Source organism: Lytechinus variegatus, chromosome 10 (genome assembly GCF_018143015.1).
Source record: "Lytechinus variegatus isolate NC3 chromosome 10, Lvar_3.0, whole genome shotgun sequence".
NCBI classification, from domain to species: Eukaryota; Metazoa; Echinodermata; class Echinoidea; order Temnopleuroida; family Toxopneustidae; genus Lytechinus; species Lytechinus variegatus.
Window position 1 is genome coordinate 26,809,116 of NC_054749.1, and position 18,800 is coordinate 26,827,915.

General features: G+C 35.7%; 1 protein-coding gene across 1 annotated transcript; it reads left to right on the forward strand.

Annotated features, from left to right (window-relative positions):
• Positions 1-18,321, forward strand: LOC121423322 (ankyrin repeat, PH and SEC7 domain containing protein secG-like). Its single transcript, XM_041618677.1, has 5 exons — positions 1-518; positions 1,041-1,090; positions 3,688-3,811; positions 8,933-9,103; positions 17,418-18,321. The coding sequence occupies exons 1-5, from the start codon at positions 488-490 to the stop codon at positions 17,465-17,467; spliced, it is 426 nt and encodes a 141-aa protein (XP_041474611.1). The 5' UTR covers positions 1-487; the 3' UTR covers positions 17,468-18,321.
• The last annotated feature ends 479 nt before the right edge of the window (positions 18,322-18,800 follow it).

Consider the following 18,800-nt stretch of genomic DNA (forward strand, 5'->3'; position numbering starts at 1 on the left):
AAGCAGACGATCCCATCCGCATCTCACTCTCCCGCAAGACGTTAGGCAGAAATGAGGCTCCAAAAGGGCAAAGAAGAAGCCACAGAAAGTAACTGAGATTCTATTTACTGGCAAAGTAGGTCCTCGCTTTCTTCACCTCACTCTCCACGCAACTCGTTCCAAAATCCTACAAAAAACACGTCGGAGTGCTGACACAAAAACTGCTTCATCGCTCGACATCCCCTCCGCCCCCGTTACTCAGTTAATCAAAGACAGCCTTTTCTCATCTAATCAGAGCATTGTTGTACCCAACGCACCGTGCGCGAAATCAACTCGTTTTCGTTGTTAATATCGGATTTGCATTGACTTAAAAAACCTGGAAATGGAGGAAAGGGAACCAATTTAATTTCCTTCCCCTATCCTAATTGGCCGTATATCCATCGATCATATTCTTATACATATCCATCGATCATATTCTTATACTACGAACCAATAGATTTTTCACGAAATGCATTCCGCAAGAAACTTACACGAAGCAGGTAAGGATATTTAATCTTTTCCGATGTTGTTTAATGCTTAACTGATTTACTTCTTTATATAGGCCTACTGTATATAAAGGTAATTATGTGTGCAGCCAACATTGGGCATTTTTATTTATTCAGTGTGATGAAATGGTTGCCCATTCTAAAGTAATTGCTGCTTATTTTTTAACCTTACTGGACAATATGCTTCCCGCATTGAGTAAAATACTGCCCAAATTGTTTGGATACATACCCTCGTGGTGGTAAAAATTTTATCCAATACCTTTTACAGTGGATATTTTTCAACTACCTACATCGTCGTCCTAGGTTCTTAATGTCAGTTGATTTTTAAGTGATTGATTTGTATTTCTGTATTTGTATATTGCAAAAAAAACGATATAGAGATGAAATAAGCCACACACAAAAAAAAAACATTTCAAATTCAGTTGCATATTAATTTTAAATCATTGTATTCATTATTCAGAAATACGAAGCGTGTTTTAAAATCTATATTCACTTCATACATACATTCCAATGCAGCCTTTTCTGGTGATTCTGGAAGCATCGAAGTCATGCTCAATCAAGGACTTGTAAGTATACCGAACAAAATAATAATTAGTAATCATTACTGAATAGACTTTGTGAATTAATACGTATTTAGCCTTACTATACTACACACAAATTTAGGTCCGTTCCTTCATTCAAACAAAACATTTAATATCTGTGTCGTGTTAAGGTTTAAGTACTCCACATAGAGTTAATCATTAGTTCGGCGTTGTCATAAACTAGTACTTTATTGGGATATTTGCGAATGAAATGAAGATCTTCATTAAGGTAGTATATATACGTGGTATTTGAAGTTGAAGCTTCTGTCAACGAATCTGCAAAAAAGGCAATTTGTCAGGTTTGTGCCTTTTATGTGCAACCCAGGGGGGGGGTGTCTTCATTTTTTCATATATACATTAACCCTCCGAGACATCATTAATTCCGGGCAATCGGATGTTCTGTTTACCAATCAGAGACACTAGAATAAATGAAATGCATAGAATAACGATTTCTCCCATACGTCATGTCCGTCAACAACAACGCTTGATTAGGCTTATAGTTCAGTTAGTGCGTCTTTTCGGCATAACAGTTAGCGAATTTTTCGCAATTCCAACGGGGGCGGATTCTACAACACGGTAAATCTACTGAAAATGCCTGTCGAACCACAATGGAAAGCTGAGAGATCTTTGTCGAGAATCGGTGGACCGTGACAGCCGATCGTCGTAAGTTTCGGAGCCTGCGAAAATTGCATACTATATGTCGTCACAGAGGACACTGCTGTTTTGAAAAACCAAGTTTCGACAAAAGCTGCGTTTTCATGAATAGCTTTTGACACTACAGATTCTCTGGCCCGTATTCTGAAGTCGGGTTTAACTTAAATTCAGGTTTAAAGTTGTGGTTTAAGTATGGGAAGCCAATTGCTACATAAATCACTTACAGTAGAGATATCATACTTCATCTCATTTGGCTATCAAATGATTCAAAATAGTCTAGAAAGTACAAATAGATGATAGTCTTCACCATCGATGAATCAGGAAAGAGCACAGTAAACATATATAATAAACATACAACTTAATATAAATTTTGATACTTTTTGCTTCCCATACTTAAACTACAACTTTATACATGAGTTTAAGTTAAACCCGACTTCATAATACGGGCCTATATGTTCCAGAAAGTGTCTGCGTATAGTGGCTGCTGAAGCTCCGTTATTTCTCAGCAGTGGAGACAGATCCCAATTAAAATTTTGAATAACAAGCCGACATGATTTAACTCCTTCTCTTGGACAACATCTATTCCGAATGCTCAGAGAGGATAATACTTCAACATTTCTCTTTATACCTATTTCGAGAGAGAAAATAATGACTGCTGTGTATATGCAAACAATATTGTGGAGTCCAGGGGCGGATCCAGGATTTTTCGAAAGGGTGGGGCACATTTTCCCTAGGAAAAAATGAAAAGCAAAAAAAAAAGAAAAAAGGGTCTTCACTTTCGAATGGGGAGATCCTCCGGATCCGCCAGTGCTGGAGTCATCAAAATATTCTACTCTGTCGATAGTCTTCATTCTTTAACACACCATTCCCCTGCATCCAGCGGCGTAATGAGCCAATTAATTTGAGGGGGGGGGGTCAACATGGAGATGGAGTAAAAAATTTCGACTTCTCTTAAGTGAAAATCGAATTTTGTAGAATAGAATAGAAATTGTTTATCGAACAAAAATCGTTAGTGGCTCAAGGCAAATATGAAACATATTGGAAATACGGAATACATTTATTTTTTATTTCAATTGTCAATTTACTTGTATTGTTTATATGTGATTTGTTAAACAAAATCATGAAACCAAATAAAAACTATATATGAAACAGAATACATAATAGATAATGTCATACTAGTAGTATGAAGAGAAATAATCACAATTATCGTGAGTATCTAACCCCTTTTACTTTCCTTTTCTTAAAATTTTCTCCTTATTTTCCCCCTTGGTCTTTGCACTTTCAGTGGGTTATGTTCACAAGCCCCCCATAATACTCCCGTGCCTGCACCCACCACCAATGAATTGTGAACTCGCTGACTTAAAAGTTTAAAATGTCTAGATCACTTCTACTGCATGTTTTCATCCATTTAAGAAATTGAAGTAAAAAGAGGATACGTTCACCTTCAGATATTCATCTAAAGGCAAAATAAATCAATATCATATTGAATTGGTGCACGTTCGAACATCTTTACGTATCATCTTCAAAGGCGCACGACGGCAGAAACATCATGGAGAGTTTAAAAACATACTAGGCCTACACAGCTAAGGGCGGCTTCATTTCTAGGCAGTAGATGAAGGGGGGGGGGGTGCCCCCATAAGATTTGTCAAGTGATAACAAAATGGAGAATAAACGGAGAATAGCAACAGAAAGAAGAAAATAAAGAATAAAAGATTAAAAGAGGCATGAAATTTTATGTAAATATATATTATTACGAACATCTGTAAATGAAATGAATTTTTGTATGAGTAAATATATATATATATCAACTAATGATTGAATAGATAAGTGATTAAATAAATAAATCAAATATACATATAAAACAAATAGGTAAATAGATGGATGACCAATCCAATAACAGCATGATTTTCTTGATTTGGTATTATTAGAGCGCGGATACTGAGCTCCAACACTGTCTAACACCACTCCACAAGGCAGCCATGAATGGTCATTTAGATTGTGCTAAACTCCTAGTTCAACATGGCGCCCATGTCAACGCTGTGGACGCAGCAGGTTTGTATTTCATTGAGAGTAATTCAGTTTTCTTTCATTTTTATTATACATTCAACTGTTGTAGTCCAGAATCCTTACATTGGAAACAGTGGCGTAACTACGGGGGGGGGGCATGGGGGGGCACGTGCCCCCCCCCAATCGGCTGGCCAAAAAAAAAAAAAAAACGGGGAAAAGGAGAAAAAGAGGGAAAAAGGAAGAGAAACGTAGTGGGGGAAAGAAGAAATTGTTGTTTATCATAGTGTTATATTATGTTATATAACATAAGAAACATTTTTCACAACTTTATGAAACATTATTTGCTTAATTGTGTCTTCATTGTTCCTGGTGCTCGCATAGACTTTTTAACGAGACATATAAAACTGCTGTACTAAAGCCTCCCGTTTTCAAATCAATATACAACAAAATAATATATTTCCTCGCAATTAGAGTTATTATTGTTTTAAGTAGTGGTATATTCTTCTTTTTCATGACTACTGAAAGTTATTGCCCTATTTTAAGGTCTTAATATAAAACATTTCCTGTCCGTGCTAACGTTCGCATTAGTGGATTGGTGAGATTTCTGCTCTTCATGAACTCCTAAAATCAGTCCTTAAAATGTCAATTTTTCTGTTCTGAATATAAAAAATTTTAGCTCGCGCTTCGCGCTCGCATCATTTGGTTAGTGAAATACGTGGGGTCTTAGTGAATTCCTACAAACAAGCCTTGGAATGCCCCTCTTCATGTCTGAATTTCCTAGATTTTCAGCTCGCGCTTCGCGCTCGCAGTATTTCATTAGTGAGATGCGTATGATAATCATGATTACAATGACTTCAAAAAGTGCTCCATGTGTTTAGATGTAATTCTAACAAATCAGCAAGCGCTTGGCACTCGCATTAGATGACTATGGTGAGATATGTATACTCTGACTTAATGGATTCGTAACTATAGTCCTTAAAATATCCATGTTTTGGGGTCAATTTATACAAAAATTTAAGCTCGCGCTTCGCGCTCGCATCATTTGGTTAGTCAAATACGTAGGGTCTTAGAGAATTCCTACAAACAACCCTTAGAATGCCCCTCTTCAGGTCTATATTTCCTAAATGTTCAGCTCGCGCTTTTGCGCTTGCAGTATTTGATTAGTAAGATACGTATGATAATCAAGATTACATGACTACAAAAGGTGCTTCATGACTGTGTTTAGATGTAATTCTAATAAAATCAGCAAAGGATGGCACTAGCATTAGATGACTATGGTGAGATATTTATACTCTTAATGGATTCTGAAATATGATCCTTAAAATTTCCTTGTTTAGGGTCAGTATATACAAAAATTATAGCTCGCGCTTCGCGCTCGCATTGTTTAACGAGACAGTTAAATATCATGATTGCAAAAAAATTTGCTTATAATGTCAATTTTTAGCCCTCAATATCAAAAATTTTCAGCTCGCGCTTCGCGCTCGCATTATTTAATCAGTGAGATACATATTCGTTTGATGGCACTGCATGTCCTTAAAATATCTCTATTAGGTCAGTATACCTGACAACTGAGTGCGCTTCGCGCGCTCCATAAGTGACCCGAAATTTTTGCTGGTGCCCCCCAATGCCGTGACCCACGGTACGCCACTGATTGGAAATATATAAGGATATCATTATTACCCCGGCTTTATAGCTCGAATACCTAGACAAAGTAACGTTCTAACATTTCTAAGAAATGATAAACGCTGTATTTCGGAAGATAAAATGATAAAACACATATTATATCTATCTATGTTTAGCTACAGTAATGGTTATTAATTTTAGAACAATTAGCCTTGTGTACCAACAGGTAACCAAACTTACATTTAAATATTAGGGCCTGTATATATAGTCAAAAGAAGAAAAATTCAAATTGACAATGAAATAGGAAGAGGAGCCGGGAACATTCTTCAAAACTAGAGAGGCCACATCCTGCATGTCCTGTATGAGAGAATGGTTTCAGATAGAGAATTATATTATATACAGTAAACATATTGCTTCTCATAAAGCAAATGCAAAAAAAATCCACATATGACTATATTATGACAAATTGTTTTAGAGCCGATAAGGTTTCACCGGCGGCGTAACGATGGGCGGGGGGGGGGGGTTCTGCCCCATGATTTTTCAAATAGTGAAAATATGTGAAAAAAGAGAAGAATTAAGAGTGTAAGAAAAGAGGCATGCGTCGTGTAACTCTTTAATACCCGTATAATATTAAGGAATCCAAAAATTCCGTTTATTATCTTTATTTTGCCTTGCCCCCCCCTATATAAAAAAATGTGTTGTCGCCACTGAAAGCTTTTATTGTGTCTGGGAGGAGAATTAATCAAGAGTGCTATTTACAAGATTGAATAGCTCTCACTTTGCCCTTTACCTTTCTAGATGTTTCATTGCTGCTGTAAATCATTTTATATTTCTCTATCGCCCACCATTTCTTTCAATGTGTCTTCATCTTCTCTACATGTTTACAACATTTCGTGTGCTTTGCGTATTATTCGCAGTATTTGTATTATATATTTTGCTAGACTCATGCAGCTCCCACCCAACATGTTCAGAAAACTTTTATAGAAGAAAAGTAAGAGATGGAGAGAGAGAGAGGGGGCATGCATGGAGTGGAGAAGGGGGGGGGGGCTGCATGCACTCTGTAATAATTGACGAGAATGAAAGGATTATCAAGTCCCTAACACGACCACTGTCAAAATTCCTTAATTTTAATTGGAATTTCTCTCCAGTATTTTCACTTCGGCCGGCAGGTATGATGATACTGATAGCATGCAATGACCCCTAGATCATGTAGATAATTATATTCTTTCTCCACCTTGATCAAGAAACACACAGTCTACAATGGCAAACATCACTGTCGACGGCAGTTTGTTTTTCACGAAAGGAAATCACATAAATTGATCTCGGGGCGAATAAACTTAAGAGATATATTATTCTTAGAATTCACAGCGAGCGGTTGATATTTTCTCAAACTCCATTCTCTTCTCCTATAATTTGTAGAAATGTACTCCACTGCTGCTGAGAACAATATCTAATGCTTTATTCACCATATTATTATTTTTTTTACAATAAAGCAACCATGTTTCTGCTGCTCGTAATTTCAAGTCAAAAGAAATGTTATTCACCATGTTACTTCCCCCTTGTATTAAGAAAAATACAAGAAGAAAATGCATTCTTAACAGGCTGGAGCTTTACGAGGTTATTGACTTCATATAACTTCACATGATCGCTTCATTAAGTGCAATAACGTAAGATGCTTTCCGCTTGAGAAGTATAATATTGGACGCTTGTGTTCTTTCACTTTGTATCCTTCACGTTTATCTGAGTAGATTGTGGTTTTTAGTAATGACGCATTTGGAAGGTATGTTTCCATGATTTAATAATTTTACCCACAAGATATTTATACGCGTATTCAGGTTATTGTACTCTCAGAGGTGAATATTATTTTTGTATATAATTATCAACAGCAGTATAGTTCAACCATATATGTTTGTCATAGTATAGTAAAATCAAAATAATGATATGAAATACATCTTATTCATACAATGAAGAAAAAAAATTAGATTATTGCATATCAAATTGTATTATAAATTGTTCATTGGCTTGCATGGCCATGGAAGAAGGGGTGAGGATGCAAGACAGGGGCCGAGGAACGGTTTTGAAAGTAAGGGGGGGGGGGTGACCAAGAAAAAAGCACAATCGGGAGGTATTTTTACGTTTTTATTATTTTTATAATAATAATAATATGTTAATATAGTGCAGTTACTATGTGCATATACTCAACTGCGCTTTGATACTTGGTATCATATTACCCCGGCTGTAGCTGAGCCGCCATATTAATAGGCGCTAAAGCGTTCAAGGAATAAATCCTACCGGGTACCCATTCACCTCACCTGGGTCGAGTGCGGCACAATGTGGATAAATTTCTTACCGAAGTAAATTATGTCATGGCTGGGATTCGAACCCACGACCCTCTGTTTCAAAGTCCGAAGACAAATCCACTGGGCCACAACACTCAACATATTAACGTTTACTGAAGAAAAAAATAGGGAAAGGGCTCGCCCCCCCCCCCCCCGGTTCCGCAGCCACTGCAAGAAATTCCGTAAGCATAATGTACAATAATTTCACGACCAAAAGCCTCCTTTTCAATGCTCTTCCTTTTCTCCTCACCCTCTTTTCGAACTCTATTTAATTTCTATTTCATATATATATATATATATATATATATATATTATATATATATAAATGAAGGTCTTGAGTAGGTTGTGGTATACATGTATAAAGTAGTGTATGATGGCTACATCGAAAACATACAAACATTATTACAGTCATGAATGACGGTAATTATGGGTTGTTGATCATGCATGCTGACACGTGAAAGACGTTTGATAACGACAAGCTTGCATTCTATAATCAAGAGTCTTGGGAATCAGACATCAGACTACGGCGTCTCTAACATGTTTTATTTCCTCTTGAGAAGATTTTGTACACACTTAACAGAAAGTGCAATTGCTTGAGGCAATTTAAATGCCATTCAAGTAAAATCGTTTCGCACATAAAGTTTGATGACATCTCTCATCAGGATTTAGTTTGGTGTAATGTAGTCCGATTTACATCATTCTTATAAGCAGAAAAAATAACAAGCAAAATAAAATATGTAAAAAAAAAAGGAGAAAGAAAATGCTCCTTCATTATCTTCAGGCGCGGATCGGAACGGACCCGATCCGCGCCTGATGAGAATGGTATAGTTAGGTTAAAATCAGACTTAATTTTGATAATCTACGAATTGTCAATTATTGCATTTATAATTACAAGTGGCGTATAAAAACGAGGCAAAAATGTTGAGGGGCACAACATAGGATGCGTGCAACAAAAAAATCTGTAAATTCTCGGGTGAAGGAAGCGAACAAGCCAAAATAGTATACCCTTTTTGGAAAATGAAATGGATTTAGATATAATAAGAAAACGACGTCGTATATAATATCACTTTTTATTTCCTTTCATATTCTTGTTCGTGGAACTGGGGGTGGGAGGGGGGGGGGGGTTATGGACTGTAAGTCATTTTGACTGATTCGTTTTAGAGCGTCTGTGATGGATCTCTTTCTTTCTTTTGCTATTAATAAGGCCGCAGTCCTCTCCACTACGCAGCATCTAATGGGTACTTGAAGGCAGTGAAGTGGTTTGTAGAAGAAGCAGACGCTACCCCGGGTCTCCAGACCAAGAAAGGGCACACTGCACGATTATTCGCCAAGAAACATGGACATGGAAAAGTTGCAGTTTACCTAGCCGAAGTTGGTAAGTTAATCGATATGCCTTGGATTAGGGGCCACATGTGCATGGGGTAATTCGGGGTGGGATGGGAGGGGGGCTTTGTGAAAGTCTTGAATATCAACAGGAGTGGGGCATTTTGTCAGCCCGGCTTGTCACCCTCCACCTATTCGGTCTTGTCAAACATGACAAATCATCGTGCAGATAATAAATGGAATATATTATTAAGAGTTCGTTTCTGATTTTCCTTTGTGATTACGTACGTATAATTATGGCTTCTCATTTTATCTAGTTTCACGGTTAGTATTATGATAACTCCCTTCGTCTTCGATCATTAACAATTACTTTCCTTTCTGGTATTAGTAATTCTGACGTTTATCATGCACATAATAATTGGTGTAAATATGGTGTAAATGGTGTAAATAATAAATATGAAGTGAATTAATTATAATTATGATATCTAAATTAGTTCTTATCATTTACTAAAATATGATTATGGTTCACTATCTTAAAAACGTAATGATAGAATGTTATCAAAACAGAAAAAGATAGTAACGTTGAAAAGGAGAATTGTGATTTCGTTTTGTGTCGAGGGAAATCTTCACTCTAAAAACACTGAATAAAATTTTACCCAATTTTGGGTAGAAAGGGAACATGCATGTTAGCTAATTTCTAACCGCATATGGGGCTATTTTAACGCAACATTGCGTAAAATTGACAAAATATTTGGTATCTTTTTACCCAACCAACATGCATGTTCCCATTTTACCCAATATTGGGCAAACAATTTTTTTTCAGAGTGTTGTAGAAATCAATTCAATTCAATTTATTTTCATTCTTCAAAATAATACAAATAAGTACAAGATAGATTGATTCAATTTAAATAATAGCATGAACAAAATTCAATATTGAAAAAAGATGATATACATATTCGAAAGTGATTTAAATATAAATTAACATACATGTCAAGTTTAAATCAATATAATCGATATCATTATATATAATTAAATCAATGCAATTATATATCATAAGAAGAATGGAGGGGTCCACTGAAAAGCAAAGCTTGTAGAATGTGGACCCCTCAAAAAATAGATACAAGGAATATAGAAATATACGTAAAGTAATACATGACAAACAAATCTACTGAAGATGCAGAATTGCCGAATCGGGCCTCGTATTTGATGAGAACTTCCTTTCCAGATAATTATACTTGATGCCACCACTTGCTTTTTCTCATTATTCATTCAATCTGTCCGTACATATATCCCATGTGTTATATATTCAATCTCTCTCCAGAATAGATCCATGAGATATATATATTACATATTAGCATTCTCATATTACTTGAGCATCATTGGTTTGATATCTCTCTTCTAAAGATTGCATGCCATTATGTCGTCTCCTCCACTGATTTGATTTCTCCCCTAGCTTGTACCGATTCTTATTAAAGATTACACCCACCACGTTGTCTGTATAGCAGAAAAGTAAGAGAAAGATAAATGATAATGATCGTTGTATTCAAGCAACCTATATAGCATGCGTAGGGGTATTAACAAGGGATTTATAATATGAGAAAGCAACATCCCTGAAAATGCAAATTGGCAACCCCTTTTCGCCTCTCTCATTTCACTTTTTTACCCCCTTTCAACCATCTCACCAAAAAAGTCCTGTACCTATACCCTAAAGGGGAAGTTCCCCCTAATAATAAATTGGTTTTGATAAAAGTACCAAAATAGAGAAAAAAAATTGGTGAAAGAATAACGGAATAATGAGTTTTTACCGTTTTGATCTGTTTGGTGACATCATAGACGAGTAGCTCCTCTATAATTTCGTGTGATATAATCCCCCCTAAAAAAAATCTCAAACATTTGAAATTTATGATATTGTGCGATGGGTGTATCAGACACAGTATTTCGTTCTCTCTTCTATAAAATATTAATATTCAGCATTATTCCATCAATAATGTACATGCATATGGGGAAGCTGCACGAATTATGAAGTCACAAATAAAGTCATCTATTTTTCATTCTTTGGTGGATTTTCACCAAACCTTCACTGATATACCTTTTTTCAAATTGCCCTACTTTTATCAGTTTATTAGAACAAACTTATCGTCATACTACCCCTTTAAAAGCTCTTTAAAAATATGTTCATTCCAAACTATTCATTATGTTTGTCATGAGAATATGCCAGCTTCTATTTACTCATGTAAATTTATGGAGACGGACTACGCTATAAACATTATCCGACTTTGCACTGCCGGTCCCCTCACAATTTTAGAATGTAGAGACGTTCCTATGGGATTTCTAATTTCCTTCTCTCCCTATTCCACCATTTTAAGGTTTTACGTCATCGCATTTAAAGTCGATCTTTGTATATCTTTCTTTGTAATATTCACGGCAAACCCGAATGCACCTGCTCTTTTTAGGATAGATAGGCTTTCTAAAGAACACAAAGTGACGATTAAAACATATCTTCTCTACCGCAGATTGCAAGAATTTTGCATCAGGTTTCCTGGTATGGTTTAGGGTATTTTCGTATAGTAGGAGAGTGATGCATCTTATTCTTCGCTCTGTTGTGAGAAACGTGGAAATGTATTCATCCTTTCGCCTCTGCCATTAATTCCAGTCATAAGAACGTCCGTCAGAGCTTGACGTATCTTTGCTTACTCAATGGGGAGATGATTATTCCACTTGAAGATCCGCTTAAAAGCCATTAGTGCTTAGAAACCCTTTTTCATGAATAGGGGTTTATTAATGAAACAAATTTGAAACAAATTCGGTGCTTTTGAGTTGTCTGTATGCGGCTATATTTGGCTATGTTGTGAATGTTTTGAGATATTTTTCAAGATTTAATTATATAGAGAATACAGGTGCAAAATATTTTATTGTGTACTTGCTGTTGCAATAAAAAAAAAGCCATAAGCTTTAACGGTGTGGTTATAAGCTTTTTACATATAGGGAATCAGTTACCATATATTTTAAGTTTTAGTGTCTCCCACAATTTGTAACATTTGTGGGACTATTATGAAAGAGAAGTAACGACTTGGATTCCTTCTTTTAAACTTTACAGGGCCCGGGAACTATTTTCAAAACTCTTTACAGGGGGCTAGTTTAAATTTGACAAGCAAAAAAAGAAGGAGTTTCCCGAAACAATTTGCCAGCACTCCCAGCATCCTCGCTTTGAAACCATATTGTGTTTTACAATTTAGGGGTTGTCATTCCCCTCCCCCCTCCCCCGTAGTAGATACGCTAATATTCTGAGGAGTATAAACTTTTGTATTATCCAATTTCGAGGAGGCGATTGTCGACTTATTCATCACCACCATGTGATCGACAGCTTCAATCAACAAGAATCAACATTTTGTCAAAGAGACCCCCCCCAAAAAAAAAAAGAAAAGAAAATCAATTGTGCTTTCTTGATCTTTTCTCAGTTCGGATACTGATTACAATATCTGCATGACCACCTTATTTTGACGGACTTTTGACAAATTTTGAAAGTTTGAGAGCCTACAGAAATAAAAGCTATATGAGTTGTGTTGCGTCATTCCAAGTTTCATTGCTACGGATACCTTTGATATTGGTTGGCATAGTAACCGACTTTGAATAGAATCCATTAATATTCAATGTCACTGACGGACGGGATAGGGATACATAGAATAATTTTAATCGAGGCTCTTTGACCAAGAGTTGTAAACATTCACTGACGGACATTAATTTTTTTATGTCGCGGACGAATATTATAGAAAAGATCGTCTTTTTTGTTTTTTTTCACATGCAAATTATCATAATATATTTCATACAATCTCAGAATTTAATTTACCTAATATAAGATCTCTGACTCGCAAAAATTATCAAATGAGAAAGAAATATAAAGAATAATGAATGTCTGCCCTGTTGTGAACCAGGTTTCTGGAAAGGAAATTTTCTTAATTATGCATAAAAATTTTGTTACCTAATGCACTCATGGAATTTCCAGATTTTTATTTTGTTATTTTTAAAGAGGCTCTTTATTTAGAGCATTCTTAATAAGAAAATTTTGTCTTAAATGTAAGTTTCATGTTTCAAGTTTTGTTATAATTTATGATGTATTGATTTATTTTTATTTCATTTTTATGTATATGTTTTTGATCAAGTAATGTGTCACTGAAAGTTTTGGTTATTCATCACAAGTCATATTTGACTCTTCACAGTAGGCCTAATTTGACTTATGATCGCATTCTCTCTCCCCACTTTAATTATTATGCAGATTTTGCATGTTAACCCACATTTATGATGGATATTTACTTTACTAAATCTTCTGTAACTATTCTATAGAGTAAATAAGTTCACATCCTTAAAGGACAAGTCCACCCCAACAAAAACTTGATTTGAATAAAAAGAGAAATATTCAACAAGCATAACACTGAAAATTTCATCAAAATCGGATGTAAAATAAGAAAGTATGACATTTTAAATTTTCGCTTCATTTCACAAAACAGTTATATGCACATCTCGGTCGGTATGCAAATGAGGGAATTGATGACATCACTCACTCACTATTTCTTTTGTATTTTATTATATGAAATATGAAATATTTTGATTTTCTCGTCATTGTCATGTGAAATGAAGTTTCATTCCTCCCTCAACACGTGGAATTCCATTATTTTAACATTTTGTGCTTCAGGCAAAGAGGTCCTATCATCAAATTCGTAAAAATTGAAATATTGTATAATTCAAACAATAAAAAACAAAAGAAATAGTGAGTGAGTGACATCATCGACTCTCTCATTTGGGTGTAACTGGCTCGTTCATATAACTATTTTGTTAAAAATAAGCGAAACTTTGAAATGTCATAACTTTCTTATTTTACATCCGATTTTGATGAAATTTTCAGCATTGTGTTTGTCTGATTTTTCTCTATTGATTCAAATCAACATTTTTCTGAAGTGGACTTGACCTTTAATATCGTATCAAAATTAACGTGGAGAAGGACGATGAGGTATATATTCGCCGTGGAAAGTATAAAAAAAAACAAATAAATAACTTCATTTCAGTACGCTCGGTTTTAGAGAACACCTTCAGATAAATTCGAAAATAACATGGATATGATAAAAGGTACATAAGGAATTATAAAACCTGGTAATGACTTTGTGATTTTCAGGTCAACCAATCAATCGCCAAAGAGGTGGATTTTATCCACCTATATGTTTATCGCATGTACGGTGCAACTCAATTTTCTTATCCCTGTGGAATTAATCTCCGAGCTGTTCTATGAGTAGGTTTTCTGTGAACTGCATCTAATTTGATCAATAAGCTTCTTCGGCTCGGATGCATTAGGTGGTCAAGGACAAATGTGAGATTTGAGCGAAAATAACTTTATTTTCAACTTTATTTTCAGAAAAAAAATCAGTGCACAATACCCTGGAATAAAATACATCATTTTTTAAAATAGGAATTGGTACATGATTAAATCTTACAATAATAAGTCGTATATAGATCTATCATAAATGAAAGCTGAACGGAAAAATATGCTAATTATGCAAACATTGTTTGACACTGTAGGCCTGCAAAAAACAATAAATTTGAGCAATATTGTCTACTGTGTTTAAACTCAGTGGCGTAACAATCCCCTCAAATAGTGAGGGACACAACCTAGATTACGGAGCGAGGGAGCAACGCGAGGGAGCGAAAAATATGGTCGCTTTAAAATAGAAGTATATTTTTTATGCTAGACTCTGACATACAATATTTAAAATATATCATATCTCACCCTTCCCTTCTCTTTTCTTTTTTTTTTCGTTTTTTCGTTTTTTTTTTTTTGCCTTCTTGGTCGTTTAACTTTTGCATGGTCCAGTGCTCCACTGTCGTGTAAATGAGGGAGGGCCTTGGGAGCTCTGGATCCCCAAAAGTTAAAAAAAAAAAAGGAAGAAAATAGGCAAAACTCACTACGCAAGTGAGTATACACCGCCTATTTAGGCCCTACGCATTACGAAATCAGTGACGATCGTGAACATAGGGCATGCATATACGCCTCACTTCATAATCAGGTATTTCAACCTTATAAATGAACAGAATGATTACGTGTCGAACTTCTTGAATAACGTGATACAGTTAGATCTGCAAAATCAAGTTCCCATTGACATCGGAAACGGTAGTTATCGTCAGATTATGGAATAATGATAATTATGTGAGATAACAATCTCATATCTACCTTAGATAGCAGGTCATAAAAGTAATTTCCGTCTTTGCCACACTTCCATATATTAAATTCTATTTCGTTTACAATGGTGATGATGATAATGATTATTATTGTTATTATAATAGAATACATTCTGATTTTTCTTCATTGAATTCAGATATGGTGAAGGTAAAATACCTCGTTTTTTCTTAAGATTGCCGTAGTACAGTAAACATTTCGGTTCAGATTGATCACAAAACTAGGGAGCCTTTAAAGTGTCATCGACTTGACGACTTGGTGAGATACTTTCGTCGGGCATTGGACACTTCATTATCTTGCCATGTCGACATTATGTTTTATAAGTCGACTTGGCAAGATAAAATATCTTGCCATATCGACATAACCTTATCATGTCGACATGGCGAGATACGTTATCTCGCCATGTGGACTTATAAAACCTTGTATGTCGACATGGCGAGATATTTTATCTTGCCAAGTCGACTTATAAAACATTATATGTCGACATGGCAAGATATGAAGTATCCAAGGCCGGCGAGATTCCAAATATCTCGCCAAGTTGACCTTTAACTTTTTATTTAAGTCGACTTGGCGAGATAACGTATCTCGCCAAGTCGACATAATAAGGCTATATGTCGACATGGCAAGAAAAAGTATCTCGCCAAGTCGTCGGCACTTTAAAGGCTCCGTACAAATCCAGTCCGTTGGAGTGCCGCTCCGTTATAGTCAGAAGAGAAAATTTTCACATCTTTCGACTGTGAACGGAATGTGGCGCCTACTTCTGAATCAGGATTTTTAAGAGTAGACTTAGAATAAATCCCGAGGATACCGTGGTCCGAGGTAATCACTAAATTTACACAAGAAAATTATCTAATTTTGATTGATCCGTTTGACATGACCCTTATTACTATCCATGACTATTCAGTTTATATTATTTTTATACGAGTCGAGTTTTCAGCACCGTTCACCATGTCACTGATTATAGGCTTATAATGCAGAGAAGAGGAAGCAGGGTGTTCATAAACCATCGTATTTGTTTCCAAGGAAATTAAGGGCATGTTATAGTTTTGATGTCATGACACAAAAACTGACTCGTTTCTCCTTTAATAGTAATATCAACGTGCATTTATGAAATTGGATTATATTCATCTAATTTTGCATCTCCATTCTGAAGATTATTGTTGACATTTCAGAAAGATTTCATATGCTTTGTTATAATTCTTGACAGCGTACGGAGGACATGCTTTTAAATAGCGCTGCCATGTTCATAACAACGGCTTAATTAGGGTCCGTTGGGAAGTGACAGAATAAAATATTGTAAAGAATTATTAACTCTGTTACATGAAGAAAAATTCCTTGTGAATATATTTTTTTATTCTGATCTGTTAAGAAGAGGCACATGCACTTGTAAGAGTAGAAAAATCGTCACTTGACAAGTTCTTTCTCTCGCATTCTGTATGGTTTGTAGATTTAATTTGCCTCCTTTACTTTTATGTATTTATTTTTTCTGTCAACAAAATACAAACAAAATTACAAGGTATTTTTTTCCAGAATTTTCTTTGAAACATAAAAGTGCAATAGATAAACATAATTTTCAGTACATTGAATCAGAGACTGAATTTAAGACGTACAGCAGTTTAACTAGAACAAATCTGACTAAGGTAAAAAAAAAAGTGACCCAGCAGAGGAGGCTCGCCTAAAACTGCATTTTTAAAATTATGTAAAAAATGACAAAATAACTTTTCACAAGTCATGGGTATGACGGATGATCCCTATTGGGTCATGCACTGTAAAAACTGTGGTGTTAAAACTGACACCAATTGGTGTTAATAGCGGACCACACCCTGAGGTGTTAAAATAACACCCTAGAGATTGAACATAACACCAAAGAGTGTAAATGTAACAACCATAGGTGTTGTAATAACACCTATAGGTGTAAAACTAACACCACCATTTTAACACCGGTGTAAAATAACTGGTGTGGTCCTCTATATGTACACCGGTTAACACCACAGTTTTTACTGTGTAGAAATAGATTTTGAGATTTCCTCTTTCCCATTTCATCACTAAAACTTCTCTTTATCCAACCCCTATTTCATTCTCTATCTCTCTGTCAACCCCCTCCCCTCTCTAATACTCTCATCACCTCCACTCTCTAATACAGAAAATCGGCTTTGTGGTCATCCGTGGCTTGGTGCCAGCCTTACAACCTAGTTCCGTCACCGTGATGTGCTCCTCTTCTTCTTCTTGCCTTCATCTATATTGTTTGTGTGATGTCCAAACAGCCGTCCAGATGTTCGTTGCTATTTTTGTACCACGTTTAAATTCGAGAGACTCAATCGATCCGAGATCACCCTACACTCTAAAAACAAAAGGGTGGATAGGGGAAATCTCCCTTTATAAGGGCTGTGGAGTGACGGAGTTTTTTTAAAATAAGGTTCCAGGAAAACCTGTCACTCCTCGACCTCTTTTCCATCATTTTCCCACCCGTTTCGCCTTCTGCGTTTTCAGAGTGTATTGCAGGCCTACGAAGTAATGTCTCACTGTATTCACAGACATGCACAGCAGGGCGCGTCTACGGAAAAAAACCCGTCATATTTTATTTAATTGACCCAATCATTTTTTGCCTGTAACCTCGCAATCTTCCGTGATTTTTTTATAATGTCGTAACATGCGTGGATGGCAAGTGTACTGTACTTATTATGATGGTGGTCCCAAAGTCTGTGTACCAAACGATTTGAGTTAAGATTTTACATGAATTTCTTTTTATTTTACAAAATCTTTCAGTTAATAATTTTCCATATATTATTATGAGTAAGTGTACCAAATATCTCCTAAAAATTAGAAATAAATACTTTGATTTTCTTGGATAAAACCTCGGGAAGTCATTTTCAAATTGAGAAAAAAAAAATCGTACCCCATGTCTGCGCACCCATTCACTTAGCACACGATTCGGATGTTTTGATGAGAAAGGCTGCATTTTGAGGCCGTCACATGAAATGCCCAAAGATTAATTATTTTCCCACCATTTCGAGTCGGATGTTTTAAAGGAATATCTGTCTATGTACAGTGTACACTGTTAGAAAAAATAAAAGAAGTTCCTGCAGCAGAGTCTCGAGAACACCTGTAATCTTACCGAATTGCGTAATAATCATTCTGTAAATTCATAAAACAAGAATTTTTCTGCAATTTAACAGAACAGGTGGGTGTTTCATAAAGCTGTTCGTAAGTTAAGAGCGACTTTAAGAACGACTGGTGATCCTTTCTTGTGGTAAATGGTATATACATTAGCGATGGTTAAGGGCATAAGAAAGGTTCACCAGTCGTTCTTAAAGTCGCTCTTATCTTACGAACAGCTTTATGAAACGGCCCCCAGGTCTGTTTAAAAAGGGGAAAAGGGTGTTTTATTCAAGGAAATTTGTAAGATTCCATACATCAAATACCAGTTTCCTGTAAGATTACGCAATTCGGTAAGATTACAGGTGTTCTCGAGACTCTGCTGCAGGAACTTCTTTTATTTTTTCTAACAGTGTATATTGCATGTGAA

What these genes read in the sequence shown, in the direction of transcription:
- LOC121423322 (XM_041618677.1), top strand. Translation starts at nt 488, where the DNA reads ATGCATTCCGCAAGAAACTTACACGAAGCAG. An exon ending in AAGAAACTTACACGAAGCAG is followed by an intron (nt 519 to 1,040) that starts GTAAGGATATTT and finishes ATTCCAATGCAG; the next exon opens with CCTTTTCTGGTGATTCTGGA. An exon ending in TCATGCTCAATCAAGGACTT is followed by an intron (nt 1,091 to 3,687) that starts GTAAGTATACCG and finishes TGGTATTATTAG; the next exon opens with AGCGCGGATACTGAGCTCCA.